General features: G+C 33.6%; 1 protein-coding gene across 1 annotated transcript in view; it reads right to left on the reverse strand.

The window, feature by feature from the left end:
- Window positions 1-22,827, reverse strand: part of LOC147065228 (uncharacterized) — a 55,165-nt gene that overhangs the window by 12,827 nt on the left and 19,511 nt on the right. Inside the window, exons 11-22 of the mRNA XM_085956951.1 lie at window positions 19,639-19,856; window positions 17,784-17,947; window positions 17,021-17,164; window positions 15,447-15,652; window positions 11,571-11,814; window positions 10,677-10,898; window positions 9,585-9,688; window positions 8,543-8,711; window positions 8,202-8,378; window positions 1,791-2,007; window positions 771-934; window positions 205-348 (exon numbers count right to left, since the gene is read on the reverse strand). Coding sequence (XP_085813077.1) covers window positions 205-348; window positions 771-934; window positions 1,791-2,007; window positions 8,202-8,378; window positions 8,543-8,711; window positions 9,585-9,688; window positions 10,677-10,898; window positions 11,571-11,814; window positions 15,447-15,652; window positions 17,021-17,164; window positions 17,784-17,947; window positions 19,639-19,856 — 2,173 coding nt within the window. The remainder of the gene's footprint in view (window positions 1-204; window positions 349-770; window positions 935-1,790; window positions 2,008-8,201; window positions 8,379-8,542; window positions 8,712-9,584; window positions 9,689-10,676; window positions 10,899-11,570; window positions 11,815-15,446; window positions 15,653-17,020; window positions 17,165-17,783; window positions 17,948-19,638; window positions 19,857-22,827) is intronic.

Here is a 22,827-nt window from a genome sequence, read left to right on the forward strand (position 1 = left end):
GTATACGGCATAGCTGCAAGATGCTGGCGGATAAAGACTGACAAGATGCAAGAAGACTGACGTGCAACAAAGATTATGGAAGACACCGCGCTGTGTCCATATGCTCCAATTAAGGAGCGGTAATGGGTCGAGACATGTAGCATTTTCCTATCATACCCTGGATACATAGGTAACGCAAATAATAATAATTGTTGAAATGGTTACTTTTATTTTCTCGTTTTTCCATCTCTTTGATGTAAAACTCCGCCATATGCTCTCCGCAATCAGCCACCAATTGGAACGTGTTCTTAATTTTCGAACTCGTAAAGGCTGGACTCAACGTAGATCGCATGTCACGCCACTTCTGGCCTGGAATAATAGAATGTTTTGAACACTCATTGTGAATCAATGTGTACTGTTCATACATGTATGAGCATCCTTAGAAATATTAAGTGAAAACCCCCGAGATAAAACATTGTCAGACCTATTAAAGTTTACCTAAGTTTCGAGAAAAATCAAGTTTAAATTCTGTTCAAAACAATAAAATACTTATATATTATATTATAACTATTACAAAATATTATTTTGTAAAACTATACATTGTACATCTATGTATTTTTTGTTATATTTTAACCATACGTCGTATGACTTATCTGTTTTTGTTATTAGACACGACATATATTATTTTATCTGCTCTCTCAGTCGTATCAATTATCTGATTACTCGAATATCGGACCAATTCTAGTCATTTTGAAAGTAAAAATTATTTATTAACAATTTGTATTCTTTACCTTTTAATGAGAGTAAATTACTTCCGAATACTGGATCTATGGTCTCTTCAATGGCTCTATAGCGGTCGGTGAAATGATCAAAGTCTTTTATTGCAATCAGCTTAATGATCTCTAAGTCCTTCACCAACACCAATGGCTTGTTAAACTGCATTATTCCGATATATCTGCCAGAAATATAATGTAATATGGTTAGTGGATAAAGTATTAACTACGATAATACTTGTAGAAAATATTATAGGATATAATAATATTGTGGAGCTACCGCTAAAAGTTAGTAAGTCTCGAAATCACGTTATGGAATAATTGCAATTTGAAAATTTGACATGCCCTCTAAAATCAGGCATAATGCTAATTTCTTTGTGCTTTATGTGCATGTTTATGTGCATAAATCAATTGGATGACCTTGATTTTTTTTTCTAGCATAGGTACATAATATTTATATATTAAAGATACATAATCCATTGTTAGTTCTAAATTATCGACTTACTAACTTTTGGCAGCAACCTCTATATTGTAATTTAAAAGGTAAAAGACTAAATTAATATAATAATTTATTCAATACATTATGTAGTATTGAACGTACATAATTTAGAATACCTAGGAAACTATTAGAAAGATTTAAAAAAATATTTGCACTGAACTTGCGTGACTCAAACCTTCATCCTACTAATATACTTTACCAACTAAACAATCTGCACAATACTAATCACATGGACATTTGGAAAAAAATCAGAAACATAATATTAGAAAAATCCTAGAGAAAAAGTTGGACCTAGTGAGATTCAAACCCACATCTTATTGATAGGTTTATGATTCATGCAAATTATCTTTTGTAACTATGCTTATCTAAGTACCTCATACTTCAAAGTTCGCCAAATGAAAGCTGGTCAGCTTTATAGTTAATTGAAGTAAATGATATTACTAATTTGTTTATAGCAGACACCACGTGTTTACTAATTTTTATTTGCTTGCTTCTTCACAAATAGTCTATTTATAGATAATAACTGAAAGTATATTCACTTGTCTCCGGGAAAAGCCTTGTAGTGTCTATCAATCATCTCTTTAAAGTTTTCCATCTTTGTGAGCATGGGCTTGGTGTGGCCAAGAAATGGCAACACCGGCAGAGTCTTCACTCCATTCCGGCTGAAGTGGCTGCTGATGTAGGTAGCATAACAACAGAGGGCGATTATAATCAGCAGGATGACCCACAGCACGATAAAAATCACGTTCATTTTCTCTGAAGCAATGAGAGAAAAATTATGTAAATGAAGTGGCGTGGACATAAAGAATATTTAAACATTTATCATTAATTTATCTTATTAATTTAATTTAATAAAACGCAAAAAAAAATTACTACTTAAATAACTCTGGACTCTGGTTTCGTTCGCCTCAGAGGGAATAAATTTTATAAATGAATTATTAATCAAATGCATTGTGTGATTAAACATTGATTAATCATAAATATTTGCTTGGTAATTATATTGAAATGTGTTCTTGTCCAGATTTATTTATTAAAAGTGGAAAAAGTACTAAAAAAAATTTGCGTTTTATTAAATTAAATTAATAATACAATGCATTTCCACTATGAATTGACAGTTAACACATTAAAGAAAATAAATTTATCTCTTTTTGTCTTCTTCTTCAGCCATGTCTGCCACTTAGCTCCGTGGAGAATATGGACACCACAAGATACCTGCAGAATCCCTGTCGTTCGCCAGTCTTCTTGTGTCATTCCAAATCATATCAGCATCAGATAGCTCCGTTGTAAACACTATACAGATAGTATTTAACAGCCCTACAGGACGCCGGAATCAGGGTTGGCTTAAAAAACAGGCTAGCCAGGTTGAAGTTCTTTTTAGGCGTCCGCAGCACGAGGCCAAGCCAGGTCCAATGTCACCTCTTACAAAACATTTTATTTAAAAACTCTCACACTAAATTAACTGATTATTTATTTACATAGTAGTACCTAATTGAAAAAATTATGTTTAATTTCTATAATTTTATTATAGAACTTAATTTGTCTGCAATATATAGGCTACATAATAATATTCATATTTATAATGATCTGATAAAAAACGGGGTGAAAGTTCTTAAGTCATGTAAACATGTTCGACCAATTTAGGTTAATTAAATTTTTTTTATTGTTAATTAAAACTTTTAATTGTACACAAGGAAGAATTTAATCATTCTGTAATGTAAAAGAAATATCATTTTAAACTCTATTTTAAAAACTGGAACAAAATGACATAGTCTACCCACCGACATAACGCAGCGTATGACCCCCCGTTCGCCTATTGGTCGTAGGGCCATAGAAAATCGGGCAGTCGGTAAAGTATTCTACAGCGTACGCATACCTCGCTGACTTATCCCTACATTTACAGCGTTAACCATTCATCGTCGGCGGGCAGCCGCAAAAAATTTTACCGCACCTTTTTGATAATAAAAATGTAATTATTATTCTTAACCAATTTCACAATTAAAAATTATGTTTTCTATATTAGTTATTTTTTCCAGTTATAATTTTTTATACTAACATAATGTAAACTGAAAATAATATCTTTGAACCACAGATTTAAAAATATATTAATTAATTAAAATATTACATCACGGTGTAATTATGTACTGTGGAGGCCCAAATGATCGTATTAGATCGAACATGGTCAAAGATTGGTAATAATTAATTGCAAAGAATTCCAATTACGTCTTATACGTTATTTCTATTATGAACGAAAACAAATAAGTATGAATGAAAAAGTGTGCACAGTTTTGTCGTATCGCCCAAAATATACCAAAACTTTTATGGTTTGGCTTAGGCTATATTTTTTCTAAATAACCATGCTCTTGTTTTTTTATACAAGGTGGTTGAGAGAGTTAATTACATTTAGTCATTTACATATTCTCATTTATGGTGATAATGAAAAATTTGCTGGATTACAGTTTTTAGGTGAAGTGTGTAGTTAATTAATTATCTTTCTTTATGGCCATATATAAATATTTTGTGTAGTATTCTTGTATTGTTTTGTTGTTTAGGATTATGTTGTCTACACAGAGCTTCGAGAGCCGATCGCTTCTTTTCTAGTATTGGGCAATCGTCGATGACATGCCACACAGTTTGAGATGTGTAGCCGTCACATGGACAGAAGTTATCATCCCTCAATTTAAATCTTTTTGGATATGCTCTCAGTGCTCCGTGGCCTGTTACGATCTGTGTGAGTTTCTGTAATGTTTTTATGTTCCTGGAAAGACATATTATGTTTGTAATATTAAATTTATATTGCAAATATTTATAATGAAAGTTTTCAAAATGAACGACTTCATCATCTCCAATGATAACATTTTTTTGTAGATACAACATTACAAAAAATTATTGTACACATAGATAAAAATAGGAAGACACCCATAAGGTCATGATCTAAAAAAAATTATATTATATTCGATATGCTATATATCTGTTGATTATTTATAAAACTTGTGAATTGTGTCATTTTTTTTAAACAAAACAAAATATTAATTAGCTGATAATAGTTGATAATTTCAATTCACTTTAATATAGGTAGATACCCTACATATGTATGATGCAATGATCATAGACTTGATGGGAAATATGGTAGATGCTTCCAAAGTGTAAAATAAGTTAGTTACCTTCACCTACTTAAATCTAATGTATAATAAATTATTTAATATGGGCCTCCATAGTGTGGAGGTTTGTATTAATAGATTTTCTTTTGGTGAGAAATGGATGTCAGCCACTTGCTCAACCCATTAGGTCTATACTCTGCCTCATACACAAATTGAAAAACAATATGTGTACTTACCAGACTCAGGATTCGAACCTGGGACCCATTACGCTATAGGCCGACGCGGCCATCGTGGGCATTAATTTAGTAGATGAATATCTAATAATATCTACAAATTAAGACAAAAATTTACAACATAATTTGTTAATACTGATCTGCCAGAGGAGTTCATCGGTATAATATAATTAATTTATTACTAATGGACACTATAAGAATTAATTATTATTTAATAATTATAATTATATCCTCATCAATGGCATTCAAATCGAGCGAGTCCATAACTACGTCTATTTTGGACAACAAATGTCAATTGACGGTGGTATGTATGACGAAATTGCTCACAGAACCAAACTGGCGTGAAGTGCATTTGGACGCTTGAATAGTATTAACAAAAGTGACCTCCCATTGTGTCTTAATCGTAAAGTCAACCAATGTGTGCTACCAACGCTCACGTATGGATGTGAAACATGGACTCTTAGTGTAAGAGAAATCCAAAAATTATAATTAGCACAATGTGGCATGGAAAGGCGCATGTTGTGCATTACACGAAAAGACCACAAAAGAAACCAATGATAAGGAAGCAGACAAGATTATACGATGTGATAGAGGTATTCAAGCAGATGAAATGGTAAATGGGCTGGAGATGTCGCTCGGCGAGTAAACAACCACTGGACAAATGCTGTCATTCAGTGGTACCCAAGGGGCACTAAACGCCATGCAAGGACGCCCTAAAACCCACTGGATATACAAGTTTATAAGTTTGGTGGATGTACGTGGCAGCAAAGAACTTGGGACCGAGAAGAGTGGAGAGAGCTAGGGGATGCCTTCATCCAGCAGTGGATCGACCCTGGCTGATGATAATGAATTATTATACCATTCAACTGAATGTCTGATCAAATCCTGTATCTTACAAATTCACGTGTCATCTTTCAATATGTGTTTCAATCCTAAGCATGGATGTAAATGGTTGAAGGAATGGTAAACAACTATTTCTCTTCAGTCAAGGAATGATTAGGTCAGATACACATTGAAATTCAACATATTATTTTTCTATCAGTATGATTCAAACTGACATCCACGGATTCAAAGACGGGCGTTCTACCACCACCATACCATAGAATTAAAAACACATGCAGTATTAAAATTTACCCTATAAAACCTATCTAATAATTGTGATCTTTTTGAGATATATTTATACAAAAAAAATATTAAAATTTACATTTAAATCTATTTATTTACACTAAGAGAAACCGCCCGTTATGATAGCCAGTCTTTGTAACTTGACGCAACTGCTGGTGGGTCGGCTAACCACTAGATGTTTTTTGACACACAGTGATCCCCTCTTACTCCATGAGACCCCATGTGTACCTTACCTCATTTCATTACATAGACATCCAAAGAGGTAATGCAGTCTCTGTTTCGGGCACTCTCGAGGAACCAAAGCTTTCGAGACGTGGCTGTACAGACGCATCCTCAAAATTCCTTGGACTGACCAGGTGACAAATGATGAAGTTCTCAATCGAATGGGAAAGTACCGAGAACTTCTACGTAGTATCAAAACCAGGAAACTACAGTACCTCGACCACATTATGAGAGGACAAAAGTACAGTATTACCCAACTTGTCATTCAAGGAAAGATCAATGGTAGGCGTAGCAGAGGACAGCGCCACATTTCGTGGCTTAAGAACCTCCGTGATTGGTACGAGTGCAGCTCCACTGAACTGGGTAGCAGACGACAAAGCTAAGATCGCTTTGATGGTGGCCGACCTCTGCTAGGGGATGGCACAATAAGAAGAAGAGGTATCCAGGGGACTGGAATAGACATTTTATATACTAGGGATATTTAGACTATATAGAGCTTAATAAATATATTTTTTTTTATATACATACTTATATTAATGTTGCACTGTCATTTGTCATTATTTTGTTTTACTCTTTTTATTGTTATTATTATGTAAACAGGGAACACAAAGAAAAATGTGAGATAAATTTAAACACATGTTAAAGAAAGTTCATTTTTACATCTATAAATATGCATTAAAGTTTGCCATGAAAATGAAACATGCATTCAATATTGCTAGTATTTGAGGAGACTCAACGGGCTCTGTATTTCTTGCATTTTATGGCATAGCCGTCATTAATTCATAAACCAAACTGGTTTTAAAGTTTTGGTCAATGACGACTGGCTTTCGCATTTCTATCTTATTAATCTGTTCTAAATGTTAATTCTCTATAATATAATCATATTATCTATACTAATAAATAAATAAATAATTAAACTTTTGAGAATAAATACATATAGGTATATATGCAAAAATAATATATGGTACACAAATAAAAGCATTTTAATATGTTCTATAATGATTATCAAAAAAAATAGGTTTTTAGTTAGGTACCTACTCACCTTATGATAAAGTTTTTCTATCCAGAAACTCAACTTGATCACACTACTCTGAGTAACATGTTGACCAATTATGTTGGTCGATCTGTAGAAGACAGGCATATGAGTTTGTTTACCTTTACATTTTGACTAATAGTGGCATCTGTAGTTGTCAGATTGAAGCGATTTTAGGTGACATGATAAAAAAGGAATCATCAATTCTAAAAAAACACAGCATAATGACATAATTTATTGTATTTGACCTCTGTCCAACCCAGCTCTACAATTATTGTACAGTGCCACAAACTTATGAACTTATGTACATACTGTATGAAAAATTATTTCTCTTGAGTAGGCACATATTTAAAAGTAATAAAACAACATGTTTTTAGTATACAAAGATTATTTTATTTTGTTCGATATCTACTCTGATTTTTCTGTCATTCTCGACTATCCTGGTTATCCTCTCCTCCGCAATCTCTTTTATCTTGGATAATCAGGACTACTATGGGTAGTAAATGTTCAGTCGTCTTCGTAATATCACCATAGACAAATTATTAGTGAACTTATATATTTCAATACTGACAATAACTTCAGCTGCAAAATCATTCATATGTATTTATTTGCATATTGTATTATTATACCAGAGAGTTAGAGCGCACCCTTTTTTGAGTTGCTCCACTCCTAATACTTGCTCCATCTCCGCGCCCAGGTCTGCTTTGCTCTGGGTAAAAAGTTTTAATAGGTAGTATATATATACAAATGTTAAAAAATAAGTAGTTTTGAAATGAGGTTTATTATTCATCATTTTCATTATGAATTCTATGAAATAAAATTGCCAATAGCAGGTCGTCTTTCATTATCTGCCTCTTCTATCAAAAAAGATGAGGTTATTTATCACTCGGCAGTGTTATTTTAGTGTAGTGTATTTCAAATAATTCCAGTGTTGCAAAGTGTCAGATATAATATTTTCATTAGATTTTAATACGAAAATTTAATAATATAAAAAAAACATCCGGAGCAGTGGAGCACTACAAATTTTCGGTGCTCCGGCCCCCCTCCTGCTACGAGTAAAACCCCATTGCTCCACTGTTCCGTGCCTCAGCTCCGAGCTCCGCTCAAATGCTCTGTGTTATACACCATTCTCTTATATTTATAAAATCTATTACAAAATTGTATAAAGCTTAATATAAAAACATAATCATCTACAATATTGACAAGTTGAAGAACTAATTGCTGCTTTTTTAATTTATTTCTTGTTTGTAGATATTCGCGGCTTCAATCCAACCCAAATACCTCGTTCAGAGTACAAATTGAAAGTATTCTTGGCAAGTTTAAGGGGAATCTGAGTCTTCGATATGACTGCAAAGTCAAACTTTGCCAAGAGATGAAATATGACAGCTTTTGTCTCCATCAAAGCAAATCGAGAACCTGAAACAATAATAAATCTGTAATAAACATCCATAGGAATAGTACATTTAACAATATTTTTATATGATAGTCAATCACTATAGTAATATCAAAAGAAATAAATTCAAAACAAAACACTGAGCATTAACGATAAGCCATGGGTTCCACTATAAGCTAAAACTCACCTATGCAATTTCTGGGACCGATGCCGAATGGCAAGTATGTGAAAGGCTGAATAGATCCTTTGTTTTCGTCTGAAAAGCGCTCGGGATCAAATTTATCAGGATTCGAATAATACTTGGGGTCGTGGTGAATACCCCAGATTGGCAGCCATATTCCATCACCAACGTTGAGCTGTGAATGACTTATTAATTTTAATGTGATTCAAGAAAACTAACAAGGCAATGAATGCAAATAAGCTCCACCCTTCACCACTGCTATATAACCAAATTAAAATTGGAATCATATTAATTAGGTAATCACTTTCTACATGTAAGACATTACAATTATTTGCAATTATCTCAAAATGGCGGAATATGGAGATAACCGACTTTGGAACTATCAGCCTCAAACATGGCCCACACATCCTAAAGCGGGCCCCCAGGCCAGGATCTATGACGGGGCCCCCTACCTATCGCTATGGTTAAGGGCGATGTGATTTTTTACAGCTGTGTTCCCCAAGTGGTTTCCACGGAACCCCAAGGTTAAGGGTATTCCGTGTATTAATACCGTTTTTTTAAATAAATCAAGTTGATTTATTGAGTTGTCGGCACTCAGCATATTATGAAGCACTGATCGCGACCTCGTTTTGTGGTACACAAGTAACGTGGAACTCTTCGCCATATATTCGCCAGGAAACACACAAAATAATTGTAAAACAAAATTCTACGCGTGAATTATCATTTAATTATATCAATCATCATATCACATCAAATTACATTGCACAGACACATATTTTTAAATGTTACTAATCATTTAGGAAAATAGCGCCGCAGGCGACTTTTTTACTATTAGAGCAAATTTGTGGTGTGTGTCTTTCTCATTTAACTGGTCGACTTGCCACGCCGGGCCCCCTCTAAGCTCGGGCCCCCAGACTAGAGCCTTGTCAGCCCCCCCCTTGTGGGGGCCATGGCCTCAAATACCTATTTATAATTGGGATCATAACTCCATTCGATATCATGAAATTAATAAAGAAATATATTATTGTTACTTATATATTATACACACCGTATATTCTGTTCGATCTGCACTGTCACTAGGTGGAGGAAGTGTGTACGGCTTGATACATTTCCTGTCCGTAGCTACGCCGGGTGGCCAGACCCTCAATGTCTCTAAAAATAATATTTAAAAATATTTTTTTTAATCAAGTGTATTTGGATCCATCTCATAGACTCAAACATGAGATATATATGAAGCGTTTTAAAGCAAAAACCGATATGTCCACTTTGCAATGATAGTAATAAATGACATTTTTGTGTTTCACCCTTAAATTATTAATTTTCCACCGTATTGTATTTCCAATTAAAAACAATAGTCAACCGATAATTGCAATAAATATAAGCAAAATAAAACTAGATATATCGTCTTTGCCTGTAATCATTAAATTTGTTCGTTTTTGCATCTCGTTAAAAGTTGAAACATTTTTTTCTGTATGCTTTTGTCGGGGTTTGAAAGTTATATTTTATCATTATTTGCGTATTGTGTGAAATGAATTATAATGTATGTAAGTGTTTTTTGTTGATTTTAACAAAATGTGGACTTTGCTCAATTTTTTTTGCAGAAATTGTAATATTTATTTACCCACATGAAAATGTTTACAAAGTCAACGAAATCCTTATTGTTTAAACAGTTAATTCACATAGATTAAAAAACAATCTGAGGATGGGCTTATAATAGCCCGAAACTGCCGTCAATGTAGTAAATAACTAAAATATTGTAGATTTAGCAAAAAAATTGTTTCGCAACTAATTAAATAATTTAACTATAGATCAACTTTAATGTAGCTATCACATAGGTTAACCACATGATAGACAGCATCATTAAAAAATAACATTCGTCCTGCGGGTATCATAAAGACTACAGAGCTATAATGATATTTTTGTGGCAAATCGTAAGGATTTCAGGATCAAAGTCGACCACAGTAAAACATTGGAAAGCTAGAATCACTTTTCTCCGTTGTCACGTCGCATACCAGACTTGTCACATCTTTCGACATGTCTTTACTTCGCATTTAACTTCAATTTAAATTATAATAATGTATAAACTTCTTATAATTGTCCCTATTCATCTCTTCCCATAGTTTTAATCTGCAGTGATTACCTGAAACAACCATGTCCATATACTTCATGTTCTGCAAATCATTATAGTTGACTTTCCCATTATTTTTTGCACCCATATGATCTATCTCTTCTTGGAGTTTTTTCTGTATGTCTGGATTTACGGCTAACTCGTGCGTCAGAAAACTTAAAAGCGTTGAAGAAGTGTCAAAGCCAGCGACAAAGAACACGATAGCTTGGGCGATAATATCGTCATCGCTCCACTCTAAAATAAAACACAATAATTACAAGATAAAAAGAACTTTTTATTTACAATGTTTTTAATATTTCTGTTGAATCATATAAACTTGACTTGACTAGCTTAAACGATCAAAAAAATTGTACTTGATAGAAATACCTACTGAATAATGAAATGTCATTCCATATTGATTTCCATATTAACGCACGTATACATTATTAATAATTTAGTTGCTAAGACCCCGTAGCAAACAATAATGGTATCGAAATAACTTTTCATACAAAACAGAATTAACTAAAAATGAATTCAATTCTACTTAAAAATGGCTAAAAGTATTAAAAAAATGCATTGACATTGTGTTCTGATATATTCTAAAAGTTTCAAATGTCTAGCTAGTCGGGAAGTTAGTTAAAAATCGATTGCAAGATTTGTACTGGACAAACAACCACCAGACATAATAATATAAGAATACGACCTAAGAAAAATGTTGTAAAAATGGTGCTTCATTACACATGGAGACTGGATGAGACAGCTGAAAATGACAGCTGTATGAATTTTTTCAGAAATAAGTGCTTATCTAATATGGTATTTCATTTTACAGCTAACTCTCCAGGAACAAATCTTGGCCATAATGTGAGGTATTTGTGTATTTCAAACTAACTTTTACTTTTTACTATGAGTTTAGAGCTGGTATCTTACTGCGTTTGACAGTTGTTTTTCCCACAGAAGATTCTTCGACAGTAGCAAATCCAGCTTCTTTTGCATCAGCTATTTTGACGCCAGGTTCTTGGTCGTGAGTAAGTGATCCTTTCTTGGCTTCCATCAATAGTTGAATCATGTCAGGTCTGTAGATATTTCCCTCTTCCCTTGCCTTCATATTGTCATTCACCAAATCTCTATAAAAATTGCATAACCTGTCGCTAAACATCTTAATGCCCAAGACCTATAAAGAATAATAAACTTTCACTGTAATCTCCCTCTATTAATCCAACGACTTTCACAATTGAGGCGTCTAATTCCAAAATTCCACATTTGGTCAAAAACGAGAAAAAATTATGCACGTATTCTTTGTATAATTTTACACAATATGTATTGATCTATATATTCCAAAACGCGACATAACTCTACGAAAAAAAATATTTTAAGTCTCGATTTATTACAAAAAGCGCCAAGACCGTGTTTCATATTATTTAAAGCTTGGTTGATTTCGCGCGTGTTTAAGTCAACCAATAAGGGAATGTTCAATATTGAAAAAGGCGTCTCCCATGGTGTAGCATCTGGTAAACTCATGACAGTGCCACGGAAATATGTGCCTTATGCGGAGTAAATTAAAAAGTGAGCTACAAATAGCGCTACGTCTAATTTTATTTTGCCTATATTTATTACATTTAAGAGTTTATCGGCTGAAATAAATTACCATTTGGTTCTAATTTCGACTTAGAATACAACGGAAAAAATAATCTCACATTAAAACAAATAATTGAAGCTTGAAACATAAAAACGTTGTTTCCCGAAAATATTGAATTGTGGACTTTTTGTAATTAGACGCCTCAATTAATGTAGTACAATATTTTCAGTCTAGACCTTTTAAATTCTTTAGACTAGTAGAACAGTTTGTTGAACTGCAACTCATTCATGGTTTAGAAGGGTATTATAATAAAAAAGATCGTTGACAATTGATATAATATCTTAAAGTAACAGCATGACATTACTTTTTCTCAAAGTATTGGACTCATAATACTTTCTAGCAATCGAACATAATTTCGTCTATACACGTGCATGGATTTACTTGCACCAATAGTATGTATTTTAAACTATCGCGATAATAACTATTTACACGTAAAAGTGCTGACTGTCTCTCAAATCGTTAGCGAGACGCTGTGTTGTGATTGTATTGATGCTATTATTTGACAGATAGATTCGGACAAGTTCGTAGATAATCAGTAGACGTCAAAATATTTTGTGCTGTGTAGTTTATATTTCTTCCGGCACATTCGCTACTATCATTCCACTCCGTACGCCCACCGCCATGCAAGTACAAATTATTGCATGAAAATTCAGAAGCTACTGAACTTTTTTGATACATGCTTGCAATCTTGCATCTTGCAGAATAATATGTGCATTTTCTTGTTATGGCCGTGAAAATACGTATTGTCAGCAGTAAATCCATGCACGTGTAAACGGGGTATAATACTTTAGCTACTAGACTGATTTACATTTATTGTTACTAATTTTAAATAAACATATACTTGCCATAAATTAACTATCACGTAAGAAAGAACATAATATTATTCTCTGCAGGAAAAAAATTATGTTTGAGTCCATGTAAAGTAAAAATTTTGAATAAGTTAGCCTATGCAGAAGTCAGTTGATTTTCAGATAAATAAGAGGTAATAACTAACAACTAATGCATAACGATGAACGAGTAGTACATTGAAACTATCATCGCTAGTTGTTGTTATTAGTCTCCCGCACGCTCGGTCGCAACCAATACAATAATTTTCAAAATTTAAAAAAAAATCAAAAAGAAAGGTAGTTACGAGGGTGGGTCAATAAGTCCTTAGAAAAGCCGACAGGTGGCGCGACTAGTACTGCAAGCGGTTTGTTTTCATGCAGCGGCACTACCGATTCAGTATGCTGCGAAGTTTCAATCAGATTGGTCGGGTTGTTGTGTGTTTCTCGTACATTTAAAAAAAAAATTTGCTTGTGGAAAATGGAAAAATGGAAAATGGAGAAAATTGAGTTTGGTTTTGGAATTGGATTTAGTTCACGGCACATCTGCTCCTTCACTTGCAACTATTTATAACTGGTTAAATGAATTTAAACGTGGTCGTACATCAACAAAGGATGAACCACGCTCAGGACGTCCAGTAGAGGTGACTACACCAGAAATGATCAATAAAATCCACGATATGGTGTTAAGTGACCGAAGATTAAAGTTGAGTGAGATAATTGAGGTTACAGGGATCTCAAAAGGTAGCGTCATTTCTATTTTACATGACAAATTGGGCATGAAAAATATTTCTGCAAGATGGGTGCCGCGTTTGCTCACAGTCGACAATAAACGCAGTAGGGTGGTGGCCTCTAAAGCCCTGTTGTCGCTCATGCAACGCAATCCGGATGAATTTTTTCGTCGCTTTGTGACTGTAGATGAAACATGGATACACCACTATACTCCCGAGACGAAAGAACAGTCAAAACAGTGGATTGCGAAGGCAAACCATGTCCAAAGAAGGCGAAAACCGTAAAATCAGCTGGTAAGGTTATGGCTACTGTATTTTGGGATGCACGTGAAATTATTTTCGTTGACTATTTGGAAAAAGGAAAAACAATAACAGGGGATTATTATGCATCTTTATTGGACCAGCTAAAAAACGAAATTGAAGAAAAGCGGCCTCATTTAAACAGGAAAAAAATCCTCTTTCATCAGGACAATGCCCGTGTTCACACATGTTTACGATCAATGGCTAAAATTGAAGAATTGAAGTTCGAATTGGTCGACCACCCACCGTATTCGCCAGATTTAGCACCCAGTGACTTTTTCCTTTTCCCAAACTTAAAAAAATGGCTAAGTGGACAACGTTTTTTTTCAAATGAAGAAATCATCGATCGGACAAATGCTTATTTTGAGGACCTTCCGAAAACTTATTTTTCTGACGGTTTAAAAAAAATTGAGAAACGTCTAACCAAGTGTATTGAGCTCCAAGGAAATTATGTTGAGAAATAAAAAAAAAATACAAAAATAAAACCTGTTTTAATGCTTTTTTCTAAGGAATTATTGACCCACCCTCGTACCTACCTACTTAAAAATAATACCATATTCTTTTTATCAACAATAATAATTGGTAAAATTAATTCTCGATAGGATTTTGAAAAATATCATAGCAGCCAAAGGGTCCACTCCTACTAATATTATGACCATGTCCGATCTTAATAAGAACAAAGGGCCTTCACAGGGTGGAGGTTTGTATTAACAGATTTTGTTTTTACGAGAAATGGATGTCAGCCACTTGCTCAACCAACCTATTAGGACCATACTCTGACTCATACACAAATTGAAAAACAATATATGTACTTGCCAGGGTTACATCTAAATTGTACGCAAAACATTTCACCGAGCTTTCTTATCGGAAAGAGATGACCGTATACTATACGGTCTCCAATTTTATTAGATTCAATATGAACATTAATTCAATTTTCATAGCTGATTTTGGCAAAATTCATGAATTCAAGAATGAAAACATAACCTAACCTAATCTAAACTAACCTAATAAATAATCCAGTATATCGGTTATTTTCAAAATTTGTTTGCTGCTGGCTTCCTGTAAAGTGTAAACCGACAAGAACCGTGTTGCCAGACCCAGGATTCGATATGAACTCTATAAATCTATCCCACTAATATTCTACTTACGTTTATTAAAGTAAAATTTAATATTTGTATGGAAGCTGTGAATGGCTGTATGACCTATCTTGTCAAGATAGGTCAGTGCTACATCAATCCTCACATCACCGAATCCTCTAATAAAAAGGAGTTTATTCAGTATATTATGCAATATGTTTCAATGTATACTGTACCTTTGACAGCGACGGAAATATCGTAAAAATAAAAAACTTTATCAATTTGATTCCGGTGAAGTCCGAAGACTCTTTCCCCATTCGGTAGAAGTAGTTGTCTCTGTCGGAATGCGAGTCGACTGTAACTCCAAAAGCAGTTGTTGCGATGACATCGTTGGTGTATCTCGTGAAGGCATCTTTCATTTCCACCTCTACCATTCCTTTATCTGTAACATAAGCAAAATATTCCAGCTAAAGTTCTTTATTTATACATCATCATCATAACATTGCAACTTCTGGCGGGTATTGATTTCCTCCAGAAACTTTCTCCATCCTGTATCCCCTCTTTAAACCGAGCATGATTAAATCTTCTATGGCGCAGTCCAGCCATCTAAATCATGGTCGTAAAGAGCTTTGATATCCAGGGGATGTCTACGTAGCCTATTATATTAAATTATAAATGAGTAGTATCTTAAGGCCTGACGCATAGAATGTCAACGTTATGTAAATTTAACTAATGGCGAAAGCTATGCATAGATGAAAATAAAATGAGAGACTAACAAGGTTATATTGCTTCCCGCGACTAAAAATAATTGTACTTAACCATTTTTCAAATTCCTATTTTTTGAAAATTATTGAAATATTTTTACTTGAAATACAATGATAATAATATGAAAACTGAACAATATAAATAATTTATTTATGAATTGTGTCGCTGAGTTTCAAAACCCACTATAACACTTTTTCATTATGTTGAGAAAAATCAATAAAAACTTTTTGAACTAAAAAGTTTTTGAATGTTTCTGTAGTGTTATAGCGGGATTTGATAGACACATTGATTTTGTTTCATAAATGACAGTTAATCGTAGCGGCTTTTGAAAGAGGCGATACAATTTTCATGTAGAGATTTTAATAACGAATACAACGATATATATTATATCTTAATTATTTCAAAAAAGTATTATAGCGGGTTTTGAAACTCAGCGACACAATTATGTTATTTTTCAATGTGTGTTTGTTCAGAGTATGGACCTAATAGGTTGAGCAAATGGCCAACATCCATTTCTCGTAAAAAAAAATCTGTTAATACAAACCTCTACTCTGTGTTGGCCCATATGATGTTCTTAGGATCGGGCTCGAGAAGATTTAAGAATGTATAGATACCTCAATGAATATACATAGTGCAAAACTCCCGCTCTATGCTGACATAATGTCTCCACTTACAAAGCATCTTCACTCAAGAAATCCTTTCTGGATTGCAGGAGAGGAGCTGTTTCAGACTGAGAGCGAGCAGAAGAATGCCTGATGATGTGACTGGACAGCATTGGACGTGAGAAACCTCCGTCTAACGGTGGATCCAAAAGACAAGCTTACTAGCTTTAGGATTCCACGTAAATATAGCATGTGTCTAAACCGAATCCAGTGTGGGCATTCCAGATGTGTTCATATGACGCATAAAAGGGGCTTGAAAGAGTCCCCACTTTACAAGTGTGGTGAGATTCAGACCACGGAGCACATCGTGGAGTCATGTGACATGTACGCCTTCCCCAGATCAAACTGGAAGCTGCTGCCTGGAACAAATTTTACAAACTCACCGATATTTTCTGGATTTTCCATTTCTTTCAAATAAAACTGTGCCATCTTTTCTCCGCACTCGGCAACAAAATCAAACATGTTTCTCATCTTAGCACTGGTGAAAGCTGGACTCAGGGTGGCTCGCATGTCTCGCCATTTTTGACCTATAAATATATTATTTATGAAGACTAACGGTTTAAAAAAAAATCTGGCTAAACCACACTTTTCGGGGAGGGAATGTAACCAAAGTCACTGCATATTCATTTAGTCAGGTTACATGCTGTGGAGCGTAAACAGATATGTGGTAATGATTTTATCATCACATCTACACATCTCATCAACTATTCCGTAATATGTGTTATCGTATATCTTATGAGTAGCTCCAAACTACTTTGCTTTAAAAAAAATTAATAACGTCTTGTAAAATGAATAATCGCTTTCGGGGAAAACATTTTTAATCCATAGGACAGCCATTCTGCCCTTCCAAGGAAGAACGCAGTAACTTGCATAATTTGTGAAATCAAGTTATGAATGCCATTCGTTAGGTAATTTTATTTTGAAAGCTATGTATTATTTTATTCACTTTAAAATCAGTATTGTCTCAAAAATACCGTTATAAGCCGTAGTGATAAAATGGACATCTGCTAAAATAATACACATTTCTTATCAAAAAGGCAGTAATTACACCTATATACAACTGTTTCACCATCAGTTACACATCATTTATGATGACATTTTTAAGTCTAACGTTAAAGACAGAGCGGCAAAACTATAGGTACCAACCTTTTAAATTAAACAAATTGCTTCCAAATAGTGGATCAAGTCCGTCATCAACTATGCCAAAATGGTCGGTGAAATGGTCAAAGTCTTTGATGAATAGTTGCTTCATCAGCTCCAAGTCTGACACCAAAACCATCCGCTTGAAGAATTGATTTACTCCCACATATCTGTGAATACCATTTTAAAATATAAAAGTCTTTAGCCAACTGCGATCTATTGAAAAACATATAATATAATCTGAAACATACCTATTAGAAAACAAATAAAATTTTACCGAAGGGAACTTAAACCCACACCTATTGGTTATTAAAAACTTTTGTTTATTGTCTTCTTTTCCACCCAATGGATTCAAAAAAAATATTTTGTCTAATAAACACACTGTTCCAAGTTCCATATTCAAATTTTAGATTGGAAATAGTGGTAAAGTTTACCTTCATTAAAGCTGTTTTTATTAAGCACATGTGCTGAGATGTTAATTGGTTTAGTTTAAATTGCGAAGAAAATCCAACCATATCTACAATAATACATTCTGACCATTGTTCTATTATGGTAAATTCGTCATAAAAAATAAGATAGCTAAATCGGACATGCTGTCCCTGTCTTTTTGACTTATGTAATACTGTATCTACGTATCTTTGATGTATATAACATACATAAATCAGCTCATCACTTAGTTTAACTATAAATTATTCAAGACACTATTATTTAATAAATTATTTTTTCTTAATTAAGTAATGTCATTATCAAAATAATTAATTGTTAAAATTAAAATGTCACCGACGCTTGTAAAATGTTATACCATACTAACACTTGTTGATATTAGATACCACGTTGTACTACGCTAAACTCTATTGGCATCTGTGCAAGAGAAATCTCAAAGTAGAACAGCATATTTTATATTCCAGCTATTCATTCATATGGAGCAAATTAAGGAATAATGAATGAGGTCATACCAATAAGCATTGACAATACCAAAATGACGTGAGCACCATACAATGGTCGCACTCGTCACTGCCTTGTTCATTCTTGGACCTAGTAGTCTGCTTTATCTTCAACTTGTCAGATATTTCCCCATGTCCATAAAGTCACAAATTTAACTAAATCTAAATGGTGTAACAATGTAGGAGAATAAAACATTGTCTATGAACTCAATACCAGATGGTCGGAGCGGACCCTTTTTTGAGTTGCTCTGCTCCAGCTCCGCTCCGGGACCTAATACTTGCTCCAGCTCTGTTCTGGGTAAAAAGTTTTGATAGGTATTATAAAGAAATTAAAAATAAGTAGATTTAATATAAGGTTTACTATTCGTCCTTTTCATTATTAATTCTATTAAACAAAATTCCGACAGCAAATCGTCTTTCATTATCTGCCTGTTCTGTCAAAAAAAGTGAGGTTATTTATCATTCGGCAGTGTTGCCATATTTCAAATAATTCCAGTGTTGTAAACAGCTGTCAAATATAATATTTTCATCGGATTTTAGGATGAAAATTTAATAATTACTTATAAAAAAACATCCGGAGCAGTAGAGCACTACAAATTTTCGATTCTCCGGCTCTGCTCCTGCTCTGGGTAAAATCCCATTGCTCCACTGCTCTGTGCTCCTCCTTCGAACTCCTGCTTCGAGCTGCGCTCCAACGTTTAATATCCAATGTTTATAATATTAGTTTTTATTTATTTCATTTAGTTTCAAACTCAAATGCACTACAAATATTACATACACTGAAATCACCAAGAAAGGTGTTATCATAAAAAAAATTAATAAAACAAGTATGTATGTACTAACAGATGTCTGATTTCTTTGGTTTAGTCATTAGAACAGATTTGGATGTTAAGAAATGAATGGTCTATAAAACTTACCTTTCTTCGGGGTACGCCTTATATGTTCTGTGAACGAGCTCCTTGAAATGTTCTCTCTGAATAAACGTGCCGAGCATGTGGCCGAAAAATGGCCACGATGGCAATGTCTTCACTCCATGTCTTGAAAAATGTCTTCCGACGTAAGAGCCATAACACCACAGCAGGACTAATAATGCCACAATTACCAGGAGATAATAATTGCACAAATCCATTGTTAACTGTGAAAAATATACCAATGTTAAAATATAACCAGACCAAATAATGTCAATTTTCTTAATCTTGCACCACAATTATTTTAACAGTCCATTGTTGTGCTAAATAATAATATTTCTAATTAAAATATTATTTTCTTCAATAGATACAATACACAAGATTTTAAAAATCCCATTCCCATTCATAGTGACCTCGAAGAGTGTTAAATCGTTGTATCATACTGCACTTGTTTTAACATGTGCCACATGCCAAGAAGCATCTTGCCAAACCATATTTATCAGAAAGCAAGGCAGAGGCAATTTTCATGCCTACATGATTGCCTAGGTCACTTACATGATGGACCAGCCAAGTAAAGTATGTTACAGATCTCAATATGTAGATATTGAGCTAAAAATCTATGCTGAGTGTGGAGTCACAACCCACAACAATGACGGACATGAAAATGTAGATGATAGTATTTGAATTCACCGTTATTATACCAAGACATCACTGCTAAATAACATTATTAAATGAAAAAAGTTATAACATGAACCATGCAACCTGCTATGATAAATACCAGATACTATAGAAAGATCTAATTGGGAATATTAATAGAAGGAGTTATTATGTTTGTAGGAAACTAAACTTGTGGATACGTATCTTCAGTAGACAGGACAGTGTGAGAAAAGGAAAGATATGGTTCACAATCTTCAATTATCAGAGAGGAACTGGATAAAAAATCAGTATTAGTAATAAATCACCCACAATGGCCAAACGGCTTACGTGTCAGGTTGTAATGATGTGGGTTCCATGTTCGAATCATGGGTCTGGCAAATACATATATTGTTTTTCAATTTGTGTTTAAAAATGAGCAAGTCTATAACAACCATTTCTCATAAAAACAAAAATCTGTTAATACAAACCTCCACTCTGTGGAGGCCCATATGATCCTATTAGGATCGGACATGGTCAAAAGAAAGAAAAGAAAAGAATAAAAACAAAATGAATATTATCAGATATCTCTTACGATGAAATTCGTGATGGACGATTGCATCTTTTATAAAATCTAAATATTATATTATATATTAAATATTATAATAATGAAAAAAGACAATATTTTTGTGTATTAGAAAACATCACAATATATTATAAACTCTTTTAATAAATTATTTATCATTCATTGCCTACCAATTAAAATCCTATCATCTTATCATATATAGTCATTTGAATGATAAGATTAATTTGGTAGGCACTCGTAAACCTGACATGATACTATTCTCAAACGTAAGATTTTTTCATCGTCTTGCCTATTAAATCCTAAAATACAATTAATATAAAGAAAATAAAACAGGATGTAAGTATCACTGCTTGTTATTAAATTTGTAATCGTCAAAAACGTGAACTTAACCATACTAGGCAGTAACTACTCAGGTCACAATGAGGTCACAATACAAAAACTGGGCGTTTGTGTGATCGTTTTATTTCTACTATTACAATACTGTTATTGGACCTCATCATTGTTATTCTAGAGCCGTAGTGCAAAGTTATGAAGTGGCAACTCTACTAGTATTGATTTTTTCTTTTTATTGAACACTGAATATACTAACACAAGATTTAAGAATGTTTAATTCCTATTATTGAATATTTATGTTAATAGTTTTGGAACACCTCAGAAACCATACCAATTTTTAAAAAAATCTAGAAAAAAAGGTAGACAAAGTATGTCTCGGATATCATAGTATCTTTTACTGTCCAGATAAAGAATAATAACACTCACAAGAAACAGTGAAATATGAGAGGTTTGAACCCATTTGATCTGCTTTTTTTCTATAATTTTATTTAAAACATCTATGTTTTCTAAGATGTTTCCAAATGTATTTTTAATGATGTTTTTATATATTATCTTATCTCCACCTGATTTACCGTAGGTAAACTGTAAACAGTTTTGACCTTCAATCTCAATGAATTAGATCTTCAATAATAATTATTGAAGATCTATGTTTCTATGTTATATAACAATTATTGTTATATAACAACTTCAAATACAATGACATAACAGCTAGAACCCAATGAAAATATTAAAATTTGTTTGAAATTTGAATATTAAAAATGTTTAAATATTAATAAAATCTATGTCTTTGAATATATTATTATGATTTCCTCCACAACATTTTTCGCTTTATTCACAATAATTATTTAATTAAAAAATAGGACCATATTATGAAATATAATCAGTACCTAGATAATGTTTTTTTTGTTTATCTATCAACAGTCATAATTTCATAACACTGCTCACAAACTAACAATCAAAAAATATTGATTATGTTTACTATGTAAGAAGTTGAAGGCCAGCTGACCACAAATTGTGCACATAACACATTACGTACCCAACTATACAAAATATTCTTGGTAGCTTGTAAAATAATTCCTTCATAATAATATGACATTGTTATGAAAACATTCTCAATCATACTTTTTTTTAATCAAATAACAAGATGAAAAAAAGGTCTTAAAAATTAAAAGTACTCATGTTAAATCAGATATAAATAATAAGAGTCACCTGTCTTGATCCAGATTTCCCTCTGATTAGCGACGGACAAAACATCGAGAGCGTCGACAGCTTCAAGTACCTGGGGGTACACATCACGGGAGATGTCATTTTACAGAAAGAACTCACTATCCGAATGGGAATGGCTGGAGCAACATTCAACTCGATGCGGAATGTCTGGGACTCGCGATTTTACTCGGTCAAAACCAAATGCCGACTATTCGACGCTTGCATTCTGACGGTGCTGCTTTACGGCAGCGAATCATGGCACCTTACGAAGGCTCAGAGCAACCGTATACTGAGCTTCGAAAACAGATGTTTGCGACGAATACTGGGTGTACGGTGGTATAAATTTAGGAGGAACGAGGAGATAAGAGAACGCACCAAGCAGCCTCTCATCACGCTGAAAGTGAAGAGGCGACGTTGGACCTGGCTTGGATGCCAGAAGA

Source organism: Rhyacophila brunnea, unplaced genomic scaffold (genome assembly GCF_057557595.1).
Source record: "Rhyacophila brunnea isolate RB1 unplaced genomic scaffold, BYU_Rbru_1.0 scaffold_6, whole genome shotgun sequence".
Lineage (NCBI taxonomy): Eukaryota > Metazoa > Arthropoda > Insecta > Trichoptera > Rhyacophilidae > Rhyacophila > Rhyacophila brunnea.